Raw genomic sequence first — 20,001 nt, 5'->3', positions numbered from 1 at the left:
AGATTGTTGGCGATATTTACTCCTTGGAAATTGAATCACTTGACCACCTCCACCTCAAAACCATTGATACATACAGGGGCATGTCCTCCACTTCGCTTCCTGACATTGATAACCAGTTCCTTCATCTTTCTGACATTGAGGGAAAGATGTTTATCTTTAAACCGTACCATCAAGCTCTTTATCGCTTTCCTGTACTCTGTTTGAGATCCACTGATGTCAAGAGCAATTTTGTAAATGGAGTTAGAGTTCAATTTGGCCACAAGGTAATGACTGTGTAAAGGAGTATAGTAAGGGCTGAGTATGCAGTCTTGCAGGGCATCAGTGTTGAGGTTTATTGTGGAGGATATGTTGTCACTTGTCCTTACTGATTGCAGTCTGTGGGTCAGGAAGTTGACGATCTTGTTGTACGGAGGGAGCACAGTCCTAGGTCTCAGAATTTGGAGATGAGTTTGATTGGAATTATAGTGTTGAAAGTGGTTGTAAAGTCAATAAGTAGGAGTATGATGTAGATCTCCTTGCTATCCAAATGTTGCAGGGATGTGTGTAGGCCACACAGATGGCATTTGCCATGTGGCCTATTGTGATGGTAGGTGAATTGTAGTGGACCAAGACAATCTCGGAGGCTGAGTTGATGTGTACCATTACTAACCTCTCAAAGCATTTTATAATGACTGATGTCAGAGCCACCAGGCTGTAGTCATTAAGACACATTGCGTGACTTTCCTTTGGTGCTGGGATGATAGTGGTCTTCTTGAAGCATATGGAACCTCACAGCAGAGTAATGACAGGTTAAAGATGTCTGCAAACACTTCCACCAGCTGGTCTGCACAGGACCTGAGTGCACAGCGGGGGATTCCATCCAGTCGAGTTGCTTTCAATGGGCTCACCTTCAAGAAGGATGATCCAACATCTGCGGCAGTGATTGTGGAGACAGGGACACCCAAGGCTGTCAGGGCAAGTGACATCATTCAACTGACCTTTTGTTCAAAATGAGTACAGAATGAATTACGCCTATCTGGGAGAGATACATTGTTAGTTACAAGGGCCAGTCAGACTAGGAATCTTGCTGTGGATAACATACCTCCTGACTTCCCTGTCCACTGTCTACAAGAGATACGTCCAATAGTGTGATGGAGTAGTCCCCACGTGCCAGTGCAGTTCTAACAACACACAAGAAGCTTGACACCATCAAGAACAAAGCGTCCCACTTGATTGGAACCACTTCCACAATCATTCACTCCCTCCACCACTGGCGCTCAGTAGAAGTGGAGTGTACCACCTACATATGCACTGCAGGAATTCACCAAGGCTCCTTAAACATTACCTTTGAAATCCACATTTAACAACTTGTAAAAGAACAAGGGATACTTTCTTTTATTTCAAAAGTACCCTTTATTAATAAAAATTATCTTTGTATATATACATAGCCACAAACACAATTCAGTTCTGTACAGTAAAATATCAAGGAAACAAGCAAACATTAGAGTTTGACTCTATGCAAAAAAACCAAGGGCATCTCTTACACATACAAGAAAATGTTTACATGCATTGGGACACTAAGAGGGTCTGATAATTGAACAGGACCCCATTTACCTTTGGCAGAAAGACCTCAGACTTTCCCCATTGTGCCTTGGTTGCAGTTGCCCCAAGCTTTAGTATATCCCTCAGCACATAGCCCTGACCTTGGAATATGCCAGCCTGCAACACTCGGCTGAGGTCAATTCTTGTTTTGGAAGATTAACAAGTTTTGGGCAGATCAAACAGCATCTTTCACCCAGTTGATGGTCTTCCAGGCACAGTCAATTGTTTGACTCGGTGAACAGGCTGTACAGCTCAGAGTTCTGCATCATGGAGGTTCTCAGGATGAAATTCAACAAAAACCATTGCATCTTTCTCCAGACTTCCTTTGCAAAGGCACGTTCGACTGGGCATACGTGAAGGATCTCACAGGTAGTGTCCTTCTCACCACCAGCCAAGTGATGTCTTGGTGTTTGTTGAAAAGTTCTGGTGATAAGGCATTTTGTCAAATGACCTTGATATTCTGCTCAGGGAACCCACAACAGGATCCACACTCTTGTTTTGCCTCAGGGTCTCAAGGACACTACGTGCTGACCACTTCCTGATGAACTTGTGGGCAAAGGTGTTTTTCTTTGCAAATTTGTCCATGAAGGACTGGTGATATAGAATGGTCCAAATACTTGAAGCATTCTGCAGCAACAAGGCCAGTCCCATTCTTGGCAACATGGTGGGGGGTGGGGGAGGTAGAACCTCAGTACATAGTGGGACTTGGTGTTTGTGTACAGAGGGTTTTCTCACAGCTTGTTGCAGCCACATATAAAGACACTCTCTCCGCCCTACCTTCCCCTCAGTCCCTCACCCCCTTCCCTCCATCCACTTCATGATGGACTTGTGGTCAAAGGTCTTTTTCTTTGCAAATTTCTCCATGCAGGACTCCCTGCAGATATGGTCCAGCTTAGATCTCAAGATGAGGTGTAAGATGGCTCAGGTAACTGAAACATTTCGGGGAATGGGCCAGACCTGCACCCCATACAATACAGGGAATGCCTCACACCTGATGACCAGATCTTTACTCGCAATGAAGAGACAGCAATGCTTCCAAAAGGCCAGTTTCTGCCACACTTTGAGGATATGCTCCTTTCAAGTATCTGTGCACACCATGGCTTCTCACAATCATATGCCCAGCACCTTCAGATAATCTGTCCTGATAGTAAAGGGAATAAAGGATTAGTCGGCCCAGTTCCTAAAGAACATGGCCTCACTCGTATCTCGATTTACCTTGGGTCCCCAGGCCAATTTGAACTGGTCGCAGATGTTCAAGAGTCTGTGCACTGACAGCAGATTCCAGAAAATGGAACATCTTCTACGTACTGTGAGGTTTTGACCTGCAGGCCTCTGCTGCCTGGAATACTCACACTTCTCAAACTCATACACTTTGTGATGGACTGAGCAAAATGCTCTAAGCAACACACAATCAAGACAGGAGAAATTGGGCAGCCCTGCCTGACTCCGGATCTGATCAGGAAGGTTTCTGATTCCAACCCATTGATTGAGTACTGTATTACGGATACTTGGGAACATCACCTCAAATTCTCCTCACAGCCAGTCATCACCCTGATATAGAAATAAATCACAATTCGCTCAGTAGTGCTGAGTCAAAATCCTAGAAATCTCTTCCTTACAACATTGTGGCTGTACCTATAACAAAGGGACTTTACAGGACAGCTACTTTTCAAGGACTTATAGACTATTCCAACCAGTGTCTTCTTCCCATTGTTATTTCTTAATTCCATCCATATGAACACTATATCATTAAATCCAAGATATTTTCTTGCTATCATACTTATCCCAGCTAACTAACAAAACTATTTCACACTTCCCTTCCTGCCTCTCTTTTTGAAATGTTACATACCCTGAATATTTTATTCCCAACTTCTCCATAATGGCTAAAAGGTCATAGTCATTAACCTGTACTTTGCATTAATTCCTTTATTCTAGTCTGAATGCTACACCCATTTAAGTGAAGGGTCATTTATTTTATTTTTTCACCATTTTTCACCTTTAACTCTATCTGCTGCTGTTTTCTTGTGTTTGTACATTCTGCCTATTCCTGACTCAAACTCAGCACCATTATCAAGAGAGTAAAAACAATGACTGCAGATGCTGAAAATCAAATACTGGATTAGTGGTGCTGGAAGAGCACAGCAGTTCAGGCAGCATCCAACGAGCAGCGAAATCAACGTTTCAGGCAAAAGCCCTTCATCAGGAATAAAGGCAGTGAGCCTGAAGCATGGAGAGATAAGCTAGAGGAGGGTGGGGGTGGGGAGAGAGTAGCATAGAGTACAATGGGTGAGTGGGGGAGGAGATGAAGGTGATAGGTCAAGGAGGAGAGGGTGGAGTGGATAGGTGGAAAAGAAGATAGGCAGGTCGGACAAGTCAAGGAGACAGTAACTGAGCTGCAAGTTTGAAACTAGGATGAGGTGGGGGAAGGGGAAATGAGGAAGCTGTTGAAGTCCACATTGATGCCCTGGGGTTGAAGTGTTCCGAGGCGGAAGATGAGGCGTTCTTCCTCCAGGCGTCGGGTGGTGAGGGAGCGGCGGTGAAGGAGGCCCAGGACCTCCTCGGCAGAGTGGGAGGGGGAGTTGAAATGTTGGGCCACGGGGCGGTTTGGTTGATTGGTGCGGGTGTCTCGGAGATGTTCCCTAAAGCGCTCTGCTAGGAGGCGCCCAGTCTCCCCAATGTAGAGGAGACCACATCGGGAGCAACGGATACAATAAATGATATTGGTGGATGTGCAGGTGAAACTTTGATGGATGTGGAAGGCTCCTTTAGGGCCTTGGATAGAGGTGAGGGAGGAGGTGTGGGCACAGGTTTTACAGTTCCTGCGGTGGCAGGGGAAAGTGCCAGAATGGGAGGGTGGGTCGTAGGGGGGTGTAGACCTGACCAGGTAGTCACGGAGGGAATGGTCTTTGCGGAAGGCGGAAAGGGGTGGGGAGGGAAATATATCCCTGGTGGTGGGGTCTTTTTGGAGGTGGCGGAAATGTTGGTGGATGATTTGGTTGATGCGAAGGTTTGTAGGGTGGAAGGTGAGCACCAGGGGCGTTCTGTCCTTGTTACGGTTGGAGGGGTGGGGTCTGAGGGCGGAGGTGCGGGATGTGGACGAGATGCGTCGGATGGCATCTTTAACCACGTGGGAAGGGAAATTGCGGTCTCTAAAGAAGGAGGCCATCTGGTGTGTCCTATAGTGGAACTGGTCCTCCTGGGAGCAGATACGGCGGAGGCGGAGAAATTGGGAATACGGGATGGCATTTTTGCAAGAGATAGGGTGGGAAGAGGTGTAATCCAGGTAGCTATGGGAGTCAGTGGGTTTGTAAAAAATGTCAGTGTCAAGTCGGTCGTCACTAATGGAGATGGAGAGGTCCAGGAAGGGGAGCGAGGTGTCAGAGATAGTCCAGGTAAATTTAAGGTCAGGGTGGAATGTGTTGGTGAAGTTGATGAATTGCTCAACCTCCTCATGGGAGCACGAGGTGGCGCCAATGCAGTCATCAATGTAGCGGAGGAAGAGGTGGGGAGTGGTGCCGGTATAATTACGGAAGATCAACTGTTCTACATAGCCAACAAAGAGACAGGCATAGCTGGGGCCCATACGTGTGCCCATGGCTACGCCTTTGGTCTGGAGGAAGTGGGAGGATTCAAAGGAGAAATTGTTAAGGGTGAGGACCAGTTCGACCAAACGAATGAGAGTGTCAGTGGAAGGGTACTGTTGGGGACGTCTGGAGAGGAAAAAACGGAGGGCTTGGAGGCCCTGGTCATGGCGAATGGAGGTGTAGAGGGATTGGATATCCATGGTGAAGATAAGGCGTTGGGGGCCAGGGAAACGGAAGTCTTGGAGGAGGTGGAGGGCGTGGGTGGTGTCTCGAACGTATGTGGGGAGTTCCTGGACTAGGGGGGATAGGACAGTGTCAAGGTAGGTAGAGATGAGTTCAGTGGGGCAGGAGCATGCTGAGACAATGGGTCGGCCAGGGTGGTCAGGCTTGTGGATCTTGGGAAGGAGGTAGAACCGGGCAGTGCGGGGTTCCCGGACTATGAGGTTGGAAGCTGTGGGTGGGAGATCTCCTGAGGTGATGAGGTTCTGTATGGTCTGGGAGATGATGGTTTGGTGATGGGGGGTGGGGTCATGGTCGAGGGAGCAGTAGGAAGAGGTGTCCTCGAGTTGGCGTTTGGCTTCAGCGGTGTAGAGGTCAGTGCGCCAGACTACCACTGCGCCCCCTTTATCCGCTGGCTTGATGGTGAGGTTGGGATTGGAGCAGAGGGATTGGAGATTTAGACTGCAATGCTACTAAATCCTTTTGCTTTGCTAGCCTATGTCCCCCTCCTCCTGAGCCTTCCTCCTCATTTAATTAATACCCTTTCTACAGTCCTGTTATTCAACTCACCAGGCAACTGGTCCCAGCACAGTTCAAGTGAAACCCATCCAACTGGAACAGTGCCCTTCTACCCCAATACTGGTGCCAATGCCTGTGAACTGAAATCCATTTCTCCTACACCAATCTTTAAGACACGGAGTTAACTCCTTGGCTTTATTTACCCTGAACCAATTTGCCTGTGGCTTAGTTAGTAATCCTGACATTACTAAATTGGAGAATTTCCTTTTTAGTTTCACTCTGAGGTGTTTACAATCCTCCAGCAGATCCTCTTTTTCACTCTTATCAATATCATTAGTACCAACAGGTATGACAACAGCTGGATTCCTCCCCTCCCTTAGCAATTAGTTCTGTTCCCAATGGGGAAGTTGTGGTCTTCCTCTAATGGAGTGGCCTGCCCACTGGGTTACAGAGTGAGGGGAGGCTTCTGAATTGTCCCTATCCTGCCAAGATGAGGACTGGGGTTGGCTGCTGAAAGTTACCCATCTACATTATTTCCAATCTACATGCCACATCTCCTTGCTACCTCCAATAACTCCAAAAAAAGGTACCTCATGAATCCATGGTGGTAGCTCAGAGTGATGGCCAGCCTCGGATTATTTGGGAGTTGCAGGTGTGATGGAACATTACAGTCCAGAATGTTAACCAGCAGAAAGCCCATTGGGTGATCACTTTATTGCTGATAGACTCATGATTCTTTTCTATGTATATTTGTTTTCAGGCAGTTTCAGGTATGGTAGAACATCACAGTCCAGAAAGTGAACTAGCAAAAAGCCCATTGGGTGACCACTTTAGGGCTGGTTGTTATGAAATTGAATGCATGTACTGTGCCTTTAAAAGAGAGTGAATGCCGTTCTGAACTGAGACATTACATCCACCTGTGTATATGACGAGGTGGCAGTCCATGATTGTACTAGAAAATTGAAAAGATGTAACATTTGGCTATGGAATGGATACCTGTATCTTGATTGTTGTTTTGACAACAATTTGAATTTAACCAGTTTAACTTATGCTTCAGGATACTAAATCCCAACTGAGTTTGAATTTATGCTTTGCCAGCATTGAATCAATGAGACGATCGTTGTTGGGAGGCTATAAAATTGGTCATTTGGAAAATTAGTCAAGGAGCAATTGCCCTTGAGACAGAAACACATGGGGTGCTATCATCTTGCTCTCCAAGAAATTAGAAAACACTCTATCAAAGGTACCTTTCATATGAAACATATTCGCAGTAAAAAAAAGACCACCCAAGGTATTCAGCAGCTGAAAGAATGAAGTCACAGAAGAAGACAGCAGTTATGTGGTTTTGAAATTAAGTTTACTTAACTTTAATAAGAGTCTTATCAGAACAATATATTATTATTATTGAGTTGGAGGCAGATGGTAAGCAGTTAAGAGAAAGGGGGCAGAGTTGTGAACAGTTGTTTAATGTTCACTTTTAGAGTTAAAAAATAAATTGATATTATTTTCTTTAAACAGCAGAATTTGGGAGTTCTCTGCCACTCATATTTTAATAGATTATGAGGCAAGGTGTGCTTTTCTGGGTGTTTTGTTTTAATTAACAGAGGGGTTCACCTCCGTGTTGTAACATGATAGACACATTATTCTTTCCTATTTATATGCCTAGAACTACACTTAGATCAAAGGATAGAAATTCTACGCTTAAAGGACCAAATTAGTTTGGAAATTACAAAGATGTGGGAAAACAACTATACAGTAGGGATAACAGGACACTATAATTATCCTAATATAAACTGAGACAATAATTTGGCATACAAGGAGGAGAAGGGCAAGTGTTTTGAAGATGGATCAAGAAAAATCTCTTGAACAATGTGGTTCCAGTGTAAAAAGGAAGGAGCAATTTTTGGATCTGTTTTTAGGGAATGTGCTGAGTCAAGTGGACCTTAGGCTGGAATTTTACAATTCCTTCCTCTCCCAGTTTCAGGGTGGCAGATGGGAGAGTACATTGAAATTATACATCATACTAATGGAGTTATTTGCTGCACTATGCACTCACTGCTGCTATTCTTACAGTGATGGGGGTGATATTTAGTGGACTGCTTTCCTGTGGGCTGATTGAGACTCATTATTGGCCAATTAATGTATTCTCGGAGACTCTTCCTGACATGGCTAGGAACAAGAAGAATCATTATTTATTGCTGGTCATAAATGTTATAAACACTTCTAAAACTGAGGAAAGCACTTGAAAACAGTTACTTGAAGTTATTACTCAGTGAAGCAGAGATAGGAGTAACCATTGGCCTCTGAGATCAACTGGGAGCTTCATTAGGATGATAATTCTGTGGAGAGTATGATATGTGATAAGCATAAAGGTGAATTTTTTGTTCTGTAGGATAAGATACCTACAAATTAAAATAATGTTTGATCATTCATGACTTTAGACATATGTCATAGTGAAAGATTTAAAATGTGAAATCTTCCTGAGTCATTCTTTCAGCTAAGCATTCAAATTACTTTTCAACATTATCAGCATCCATAGAGATCATGACACTCAGCTGCTCTTAGATACAGCAATCACTGACATGTCTAACCAAATGGTTTCCTTTTGTGCTGTATCTATGATTCAATGATAATAAAATTGGACCAGAATAATATCAAAGTCATAAACAAATTCCTTAAGTGATGGTAATAAATCTTTCAAATTATTAACTGATATCAGTTTGTATTGTGGACATGTTGCATGTTGCAAAAATTGGTAATATAGAAGGGCAGAGTCCTACACCAGCTCTGTACTTGACTACTGGTACACAAATCAGTGTATTTAACTGACCTCACAGGGTTCTTCGGCTAGTGTTAGATCCAGATTGTTAAATCTGTTTGAAGCCAATTTTTGCAAAAGGTGGGCATCTCTCCTGAGCATATTAAGAACATTTCATTTAGTTTGATAACGTTGATCTCACTTGAAAGCAGTGGTTTACTTTCAATTTTGATTGAATTGAGGTTCATTTTTTGAAATAGATAATTTTGAAAACGTTAATAGGAACGCAACGACAACCATATTTAACTTACCTGGGGATTCGTCAGGTATCTCCCATTTATATTGTGGTGTGGAGTACATCTCTACTGTGGTTGGACCATTCTCAGCTTGCAATGCAGAATGCATATTATGATAGTCTACAGGGTTTCCATTTACTGTTACAAGCAAAGCCTGTAATATAATCAAAAATATCAGTAGTTTATAACATTTACCAGAAATCCTGTTTAAAACATTCTGCAATCACTTATGATTTCTAATTTTGAAGAAACACTTGTCACCAATGAAAAGATTATTTGTGAAGAACATTTACTAAGTACACTGACTGGAGAGAAGATTGTTTTATTCTTTAAAAAGAATGGTAGTGATTAAGGGAAAAAGTAATTCGAGGAAATTTAGCGCAAAGAGTATTCATTTTGTAATAGTTTTGAAAAATGGGTTACATTTAGTAACTGTGATTTGCTTTTTTTTGGAGAAGACCATTGCGATGTTGGATACCAGTCAAGTGGGCTGCTTTGTCCTGGACATCCACTTTGTCAAGACCTCTCAGGATCTTGCATGCCTCCATCAAGTCTCATCTTAATCTTATAAATTCCAGCAAATACAAGTCTAGCCTGTCCAACTTGTTAAGACAACACATTTCATTTCAGGGATTCATTTAGGAAACCAAGTTCTGTTCCTATCTCAGCAGTCACCAGTCACAGAAAAAGATTCCTTTTTATTCTTTCTGATAAAATCGACAATTTCATATTTTCCCACATTATACCCGTTCCTCCATCATTTCACTCACTTAACCTATCTACATCCTTTTCTAACTTTCATACGTCCTTTTCACAACTTATTTTCCTACTAATATTTGGGTCATCAGTAAACTTAATAATTATACTTTAGTCTTTTCATTCATCTCATTTAAATGTTGAGGCCCTAGCACTGGTTCAATGGGCCAAAAATATTTTCTTCTATGCTGTAGACTTCTATGCCTCTATGACGCTGATCTCTGTGACAAATCATTCAAGGTATCTTGCCATTCAAATAACAATCCATTAGTGCCTGCTCTCCGTTTGCTCATCAATCTTCTATCTGTGCCAATATGTTCTTGCTAATACAATGAGCTTTTATTTTCAGCAATATCAATTGATTATTAAATGTCTTCTGGTAATCTACATCCACTAGTTCCTATTTGTCCACAATGCATTGAAAACAGCAAATGCTGGTGATCACAGCGGGTCAGACATGGATTCTGTCTGACCCATTGTGATCTCTAGCATTTGTTGTTTTCAGTACGGATTCCAGCATCTGCAGTAACTTGTTCCTACATGCTGTCCACAATGCATGTTACTTTCTCAAATACTCCAATAAATTGGTTAAACATGACTTCTCTTTCACAAAATTGTATTCACTCTGGCTCATTAGCTTTTGCCATTCTACAGACCCTGCCTTAACATCTTTAATAATGTTAAAAATTAGATTAGATTACTTACAGTGTGGAAACAGGCCCTTCTGCCCAACAAGTCCACACCGACCCGCTGAAGCGTAACCCACCCAGACCCATTCTCCTACATTAACCACTTCACCTAACACTAGGGGCAATTTAGCATGGTCAATTCACCTAACCTGCACATTTTTGGATTGTGGGAGGAAACTGGAGCACCCGGAGGAAACCCACGCAGACACGGGGAGAATGTGCAAACTCCACACAGAGAGTCGCCTGAGGTAGGAATTGAACCTGGGTCTCTGGCGCTGTGAGGCAGCAGTGCTAACCACACAACACCAGGTTATAGTCCAACAGGTTTATTTGGAAATACCCCAGTCCAACACTGGCACCTCCACATCATCTTTAATAATAGCATATAATATCATCCTGATCAGATATTAAGCCAACTGACCTGTAGTTTCCAGCTTTCTGTCCCCACCTCACGTTTTGAATATAGGAATTATGTTCATTATTTTCAATTCCAACAGAATCTCTCCTGAACCTAAAGCATTTTGTAATTTGAAAACCAACACAAGGGTCACCAAGTCAAAACATTAACATTGGTTTTCTCTCTACTAGATCTGCTGCGTTTCTCCAGCACTTTCTTTTTTGCATCAGATTTTCAGCATTCACAGTTCTTTGTTTTTATATTGACAATCTCACTGACCACTTCTTTTAAGACTTAGGATGAAACCTAGTCGGGCCCATGAACTCATCAGCACACAGATCCAGCAACATGCTCAGTACCCCTCCCCTATCGATTGTAATTTTTTGAGTTTTTCCTTTCATTATATTTTACATTTACAACTATTTGTAGCATATGTCTTATGAATACAGTGAAGACGGATTTTAAATACCTATTAAATTCATCTACCATCTCCTTATTTTCCATTAAATCCCTAGACGCACTTTCTATAGGAGCAAGTTTAACTATGTGAACTTTTTGCTTTTTATTGACTATAGAAACTCTATTTGTTTTCTATTTCTAACTAACTTTCTCATGTATTTTAATTATTCATCTCTCAGTAATCTTTTAGTCACTCTCTGCTATTTTCATATTTTGCCAGTATGCTGACCTATCATTCAACTTTGTGCTAATTTGCTTTTATTCTTAAATTTATTGTAATTTCTTTTAGTTAATTTCCTCACCTTGGGAAATTTTCTTTCTCACTGGAATGTATCTATGCGGTGTATTTTTGAATATCCACTTAAACATCTGGCACTGGATCGCTCTTGAACTAACACTTCAACTAATTTTCTCCTGCTCCTACTTCTTATGCTTTCAGCTGGTTGTGTGTGGCAATGACCCACAAACCATAGAACAACCAGATAAACCTACGATTGTGATTTTTCTTGGAGGAAAAGAATATTGGCTGAGGCACTGAAGATGGTATTGTGTTTCTATTTAGTGCCACAAGCTCCCCTTTTTTACCTAAGATGGCATATGTGGCAGTAGTTTATTATCTATTTTAAAACACATTGAAGTTTAACTTTATGTTATGTGCTCATGTCTCTGCAGTGTGGTTCAACACAATAAATGGTCAGGTGCAATCACTGAACCAAGGATATTGGATAGAACACAAACTGGCTTAACAAGACCATAAGAAAGAAGAGCAGAATTAGGTGATTAGGCTCAAGTCTGCTCCACCATTCAATCATGGCTGACTTCACTTAATGTCTTGGCCTCCACAGACTTGTGCGGGAATGGATCCCACAGATTCTGACTGAAGAAATTCCTCCTCAATTCTAAAGGGTTGTTCCTCACTCTGAGGCTGTGCCTTTAGATCTTTGTCTCTCCTAATAGTGGAAATATCTTCTCCATGTCCAGGCTTTCAGTATTCTGTAAGTTTAACTGAGATTCCCCTCATCCTTCTAAGCTCCACCGAGTACAGACGCAGTGTCCTCAACTTAATTCCCAGCATCATTCTCAAGAACCTTCTCTGGAACCTGTCAAAGGCCAGCATGTCCTTCCTTAAATAGGAACCTTAATCTGTTCAAAATTTTCCAAACATGATTTGACCATAGCCTTATAAAGCCTCAACAGTATATCCCTGCTTTTGTATTCTTGTCCTTTCCAAATGAATGCTAACATTACGTTTTCCTTCCTAAGTGCCAACTAAATCTGCATGATAACCTTGAGAATCCTGAATGAAGTCCCTTTATACTTCAGATTTCTAAAGCATTTCCCCATTTAGAAAATAGAGTATGCCCATATTCTTCCAACCAAAGTACACATTCCTACATTATATTCCAACTACCACTCTGTTGCCTACTCAACTCGTCTGTCCAAGACCACCTCCAATGTCTTTGCTTTCTCAACACTACCTGCCCCTCCATCTATCTTTGCATCATCTGCAAACATAACAACAATGCTCTCAGTTCCTTCATCCAGATCATTAATGTACAATTTGAATAGCTGTGGTTCCAACACAGACCCCTATGGAAGTCCACTTGTCACCTGCTGCCATCTGTTTATCCCCATTCTCTGCTTTCTACCAGTCAGCTAATCCTCTATCCATGCCAATATCATGCTCCTAAAAGCTTGGGCTCTTATCTTATTTAGCAGCCTCCTGTACTGTACCTTGTTAAAGCCCTTCTAAAAATCCAAACAGATTATGTCACTGGGTCTCCTTTTTCTAACTTGCTCCTCAAAGGAGTCTAACAGATTTGTCAGGCATGATCTCCCTTTAATGAAGCCATGCTGACTCAGCCATATTTTACCATGCACTCCCAAGTACTCTGCAGTCTCATCCTTAATAATTGCCTATAAAATCTTACTAATGACTGAGGTCAGGCTCACCGATCATAATTTCCTGTTTTTTGCCTCCCCTCCCTTCTTAAACAGGGGTGTTACATTAACCATTCTCCTGTCTTCTAGAACCTCCCTTAATTCCAGTGATTGAAAGATCACCACCAACTGCAGGGTGAATTCTGTCATGTTGTGGTCTATACTCCATAGAGGTTCCTTACGTTTAGTTCCATTATCAAATCTGCCTCATTACATGTTAGCAAATCAAGAATTGTCTATTTCCTGGTGGACTCTACTACAAGCCGCTTTGAAAAAAGCCATCTTGTAGATATTCTATAAATTTGTTTTATTGGTATTCTGCTTTTCCAAGTCCATCTACATATTGAACACCCCATGATTATTGTAATAGTGCCTTTCTTACATGCCTTTTCTATCTCCATATTTATTTTCTGTCCTTATCCAACTCTCGTTAGGGTCATTTTTACCCATGCAGTTCCTCAATTCTATTCTCAACTCCATGCTTTCCAATGCTATATTGCTTCTTGCTATTGATTTGATTGTATTTCTTCCAAACAAGGCAACCATTCCCCCTCTACCTGTCCTTTTAATGACAAATATCCTTAGATATTTAGTTCACAACCCTGATCGCTTGCAACCACGTCTCGGTGATGTTCACAACTTCATATTGGAATTTAAATTGGCATTTTTCAAGCTCATTTGCCTTGTTTTGCATAAAGCACACACTTAAGTACAATATCCTAAGACTTGTGTTGACCACTCCCCTTCTCTTAGTTGTCCTTTTATCTGCTATGCCTGAAATTAAATTCTTGGTGAACCCCACCGGTGCTCACCTTCCACCCAACCGACCTTCGCATAAACCAAATCATCAGCCGACATTTCCGCCACCTCCAAACGGACCCCACCACCAGGGATATATTTCCTTCCCCACCCCTTTCCGCAAAGACCCTTCCCTCTGTGACTGCCTGGACAGGTCCATGCCCCCCTACAACCCACCCTCCTGTCCTGGCTCCTTCCTCTGCCACCGCAGGAATTGCAAAACCTGCGCCCACACCTCCCTCACCTCCATCCAAGGCCCTAAAGAAGCCTTCCACATCCAAAGTTTTACCTGCACATCCACTAATATCATTTATTGTATCCATTGCTCCCGATGCGGTCTCCTCTACATTGTGGAGACTGGACGCCTCCTCGCAGAGCACTTCAGGGAACATCTCTGGGACACCCGCACCAATCAACGACACCGCCCTGTGGCCCAACATTTCAACTCCCCCTCCCACTCTGGCGAGGACATGGAGGTCCTAGGCCTCCTTCATCACTGCTCCCTCACCACCCGATGCCTGGAGGAAGAACGCCTCATCTTCCGCCTTGGAACATTTCAACCCCAGTGCATCAATGTGGACTTCAACAGTTTCCTCATTTCCCCTTCCCCCACCTCACCCTAGTTCCAAACTTCCAGCTCAGCACTGTCCCCATGACTTGTCCTACCTGCCTATCTTCTTTTCCACCTATCCACTCCACCCTCCTCCCTGACCTATCACCTTCATCCCCTCCCCCATTCACCTATTGTACTCAATGCTACTTTCTCCCCATCCCCACCCTCCTCTCATTTATCTCTCCACCCTTCAGGCACTCTGCCTGTATTCCTGATGAAGGGCTTTTGCCTGAAACATTGATTTTACTGCTCCTCGGATTCTGCCTGAACTGCTGTGCTTTTCCAGCAACTCTAATCCAGAATCCTTTCCATACTGTCTTGTTCTAGAAACTTTAATAATCTTTCCTGAGCCATCCCCACCCCAACCATTTAAATACAAAAGGCAAGATAATGTTTTATAATTCTGCCCTAATATTTATTAGTTCATTTTTATTTGTGATGTGTGACATACAACAATTCTTAAATACTTGATTTATTTTACAGTGTTCTGGAGTGGAGAACACTGTCCATCATTTTGATTCTACTCCTTTCCACCCACTGTGCATCCCTCCATCCCATGGGTTTACTGTCAGCAGAGTTGACCTTTATCCATTACTAACATATACTATTAACACATATTTTTCCCATGCAAAATCCCATGCAAGGACTGCACAAAACACTACATAGGACAAACAGGAAGACAGCTAATGATCCGTATCCATGAACACCAACTAGTCACGAAATGACACAACCAGCTATCCTTAGTAGCCACACACGCAGATGACAAGCAACGTGAATTAAACTGGGACAACACTACTATTATAGGACAAGCCAAACAGAGAACAGCCAGGGAATTCCTAGAGGCATGGCACTCATCAACAGATTCAATCAATAAGCACATCGACCTTGACCCAATATACCGACCACTGCAGCGGACAGCTAGAACTGACAACCGGAAGCGGCAGATTCAAATCACTACAAATGCCGGAGGAAAGATCACAGAAGCGCTTCACAGGAGGCTCCCAAGCACTGAGGATGTCACCTAGACAGGGGACGAAACGTCTGCAACACAAATTCCCAGCTTGACGAACAGAACCACAACAACAAGCACTTGAGCTACAAATCTTCTCACAAACTTTGAACATATTTTTCATTTAAATGTATTCTCTATGACCACTAGCATTCCCTTTGACTTTTGCTCTGGGCACCTTCACAATTCTTTTCCAGTTACTGATCCTCCCGCTTCGCATTAAGCATAAGATGTGCAGGTCAGGTGAATTGGCCATGCTAAATTGCCCGTAGTGTTAGGTAAGGGGTAAATGTAGGAGTATGGGTGGGTTGCGCTTCGGCGGGTCGGTGTGGACTTGTTGGGCCAAAGGGCCTGTTTCCACACTGTAAATTCTCTAATCTCTAATAAAAAGTATAATTTTCCAGTCCACCTCAGTTCCAAAGAAATCATACTAGACTCAAAATGTTAACTCTGTTTCATTGTCAGATCTGCTGAGTTTCTTCAGCATTTTCTGTTTTTATTTCAGATCTCCAGATTCTGTGGTTACTGTGTTTTTATCTTATTAAATTTCAGTTTTGAATGTTTCTGTACCATTCTTTTTGAATGCTATATAGCAAGGGATTGCAGGAAGAAGTTAGAAATTGCAATTTCTACTTTGCTTTCCTAACAATGGAAAACATAAAGCATCCTTGTGACAGTTTAAAAATCTGTAGAAACATTGAAACAATGTCTACTTCTAGATTAAGCAGATAAAAAACAAATAGCTTTATAGTCACAAATGTATTGAAGATCTTGAGTATTATTACTGTCTATTTAGCAATTACTATTATTATAGCATGCATAAACAGAATGGCATTTATTTACTAACATCAGAAGAGTTGGTATCATCCTGGGTAATTGTAAGGAGCTGAAAGAGACAAGAAAGATGAAAATATTATATTCAAGTTTCCAATGGTCCAAGCATGTATCTATTATGTATTAGCTCTTATTTCAGAGAACCCACACATGGTTACTAATACTCTCCATAGATATAATCTTTATGACTTGGTGCATCCAGTGAAGAACTTTACTCACCAACTTCAACATATTGTCTAGCTATCACCACTGTTAACAGCTAACCTGAGAATGCAACTTTTTAAAAAAAGGTTTTGTGATTTACACAAGAAGTGAAACTATCATGGTATTCTAACCGATGAAAGGCTTAACAGACAATCAATTTTTCAATGTATAATTTCAGTTACATCACACTGTAAATTTTTGCTATAAATTCTGTGTGTTAGATTGAGCCCTCCACTACCACCTGATGAAGGAGCGACACTCCGAAAGCTAGTATGCTTCCAATTAAACCTGTTGGACCATAACTTGGTGTGTGATTTTTAACTTTATTCACCAACACTGCATATTAAGAGTTCAATACTGCTAGACCTGCTGAAATCTATAGTTTGAGGGTTTGTGGCTGACAATGGTCTCCACTACTGGAAAAGGAAATCCAGTATGGTGGAAACTGGTCTACTGATTTACCAAGACCATTTTGTGCTCCTGGTGTAAGCCAAATCCACTCACATGGATCTAGACCCAAATTTCTGTTGTGAGGCAATTTTGGGTAAACTTCTACAACATAAACCTAACCTGTACAAGCATATTTAAAGAATAAGGTGATAAATGGAGTTAAGATAAAGACCACACAGGATCTAATTGAACCTAATTTCATTGGCTGATGTTTATTCATACATTTATTACATATATTTGTCCCTAAAGATAAAATAACAGCAGTACTTCTAGTAACATAGCAGAGGTAACCCACATAGATCAAAACCTGCAGTTCAATTTATTTTAAACCAGTTCTCATTACTTGCAGTATGGCTTTACAATTTGTAGTATATTAAACCAGACCCATGTAATTTCTCATTTGCTAAAACAGTTATTAATATTTGTTGTTTTATTATTTTGTGGAAGTGACAATTAAAGTAAGAGCTAAATCTTACATTATTTTGGCCAATTCTGAGTTTTGTTTGGAGCATTTTTTTGTTGTGAAGCCAAGTGAGTTCTTTCGCCGTATCTTACCAAACTCATCTCATTACCTAAAAACTGAAAGAACTGCAGATGTTGCAGTTGGGAAACAAAAACAGAAGTTGCTGGAAAAGCTCAGCAGGTCTGGCAGCATCTGTGAAGAGAAATCAAAGTTAATGTTAAAAGTTTGATTTCTCTTCATAGATGCTGCCAGAACTACTGAGCTTTTTTTAACAACTCCTGATTTTGTTTCACCTCATTAATTATCACGCCTCTATGGCATGTCTCAAACCTGAATTCCAACTTATCTTACCACACACTGTACTCAGAATAACTCACCACTCAGCAGATACCCCAGAATTCACCATCATTCTTTAAAACCTGATATGCTCCTGCACATGCACAATTAGTTTCTAGCTGCCCTGCATATTTGCCCCAAACATGGCAGAGGGAAATTGGCATCCTGTGTCACAGTCAAGGTCCTGAAGAGTGTTGACGTGGCACTTCTTTCACCCCCAGGACCAGAATTGGTGGTCAGAACACCAGACTGTGCTAGTCTGGTCCAATGTTGGGTTGAGAATTGGAGGGCCCCTTAAACCTGTGTTAACTCAACATTCCATACTTGGTTGTTCCATATTTGGTAGCATGAAGCCTCATATATCTGTGTCACATCAGTAACTAATCTTCTCGAATGTAAACAAATCTCAGAATGAAAACAGAAGAGATCATAAGAATCATCAAGGTCTTGACTTATATCAAAGATTTATCAGGTGACAACCCAACATTATCAATGCAATGCATTTAGTCTTAGGGGAAATGAAAACTAAGCTTCAAGTGGAGGTGGGCAATGTAATAAAGAGCTGTCCCATGGCCATTGGCCAAGAGGAGTTAGATAGGAAATTGATTTACATTGATGGCCAGCTCCAAAATAAGGTATATTAATGGGGATAGAAGGCAAGGAAGTAGCAAAAGGCTTCAGGAGATGAACCATACCCTCGCTTCAGTGGAAGACATGGAGTTCCCCTCCATTAGTTCAAGGGAAGAACAAAGACTGTTGGTACTGAGACTGTGATTATGGGATAACTAAAATCAACAGTTCTACTCCAGGTTAAAGCACTCTCAACCGTCTGGACAAATGTCGGCACTGTAGGAAGGTGGCGAATACCTTTTGCCACTCCAGCAGCGTGAGTTTCACCATCTTCGATCTGATACCTCACACTCCATCTATCCCTGCCACCGTGTCAACTCTCATCCAGGATCATGTTCTACCACTCTCACTGCTGCCTGAAACATCTGGCCCATACACTCTTACTTACACGATCACCAACACCACTGACTGTGCTTGCACTCTGTGCTGCCAAATCACTTGATCATGACACTTCCCCTTAGTAACAGTTGTGCAACCGAGCTCCAATGGTTCAACTTCTTCCAATGAAGAAAACAATTCACATTAGGGCAGAGAGAATCAGAATGGATAGGTTGCTTGGTATTTGGCTCCTCACCTCTTAGGAGGAGAGGAATGCTTAAGCAGGACCAAAACTGGTAACGGAGACTGCCCTTGACCTGTCCGGAGAATCCCTGAATGAAGGCTACCTCCTTGACTTGACAGAGACCTACTGACAACTATGATCAGCTTTCTGTCTTTGTGTCTGCATTAAATGGCATAGCAAGACAGCAGTAATATGAGCCTGATATCTCTGGCTGAAGGAACAAATGTAAAGAGGCAATGCAAGGCTGTGAGCATCCAGCTAGGCTCACTGTGAGTGAGTACAATGAGAGCAAGCCAAATGTCCAGAGACACAGCCTGGTCCAGTCTATTAACTGGATGCATTTCCCTTAGTGCACAGTGTTCTTGCAGAAGTGTTACAATGACGGTTGTCAGTTCATGGCATTGAAGTGCAGAGCATCTTTTAAGTTGATCACACAGTTATGTATCATGAGAGTTGTTAGAGGAAGACATATGTTGAATGTTAATGTCTGTGGATGGAGGATACGTGTAGCTGGTGTCTATGGGAACATATTATACTCTCAGATGTTGGTGCCTGTTTCCAGTATAGAGGTCATTCAGAATCAAGTGGCGAGTTGAGTCTGCAAATGTTAATGAAGTAAGTTGGGCTGTTGTCAGGGCATTTAATAATCAATGATATCTACCGATCAGCAACTTGCCACTGCCTAACAAGAATCTTGCCACACAGGTTGTGAAAAGCATAAAAGATGAAATGAATGATCTCAATATCAAGATGTACCTAGCTACACTTATTGCCCAATTCTGTCACACCTCGTCAAAGCCTATTTTGTTCAAGCTTGTATAAGCTTCCAATCATATTTTCTGTAACAGAATTCTTTACTCTAATTTTTGGCAAACTTACTTTTACAGCAAGAGAGTTAGTTGA

The 20,001-nt window shown here is 42.0% G+C and overlaps 1 protein-coding gene across 4 annotated transcripts in view; it reads right to left on the bottom strand.

The window, feature by feature from the left end:
* Positions 1-20,001, bottom strand: part of piezo2b (piezo-type mechanosensitive ion channel component 2b) — a 762,691-nt gene that overhangs the window by 244,112 nt on the left and 498,578 nt on the right. For all 4 annotated transcript variants that reach the window (XM_072569838.1, XM_072569835.1, XM_072569837.1 and 1 more), the window contains exons 10-11: positions 16,467-16,505; positions 8,973-9,111 (exon numbers count right to left, since the gene is read on the bottom strand). In XM_072569838.1, coding sequence (XP_072425939.1) covers positions 8,973-9,111; positions 16,467-16,505 — 178 coding nt within the window. The remainder of the gene's footprint in view (positions 1-8,972; positions 9,112-16,466; positions 16,506-20,001) is intronic.

The sequence above is a fragment of the Chiloscyllium punctatum genome, chromosome 5, assembly GCF_047496795.1.
Source record: "Chiloscyllium punctatum isolate Juve2018m chromosome 5, sChiPun1.3, whole genome shotgun sequence".
Lineage (NCBI taxonomy): Eukaryota > Metazoa > Chordata > Chondrichthyes > Orectolobiformes > Hemiscylliidae > Chiloscyllium > Chiloscyllium punctatum.
Note: the sequence above shows the minus strand (reverse complement) of the source record. Positions and strands in the feature narration are given on the sequence as shown.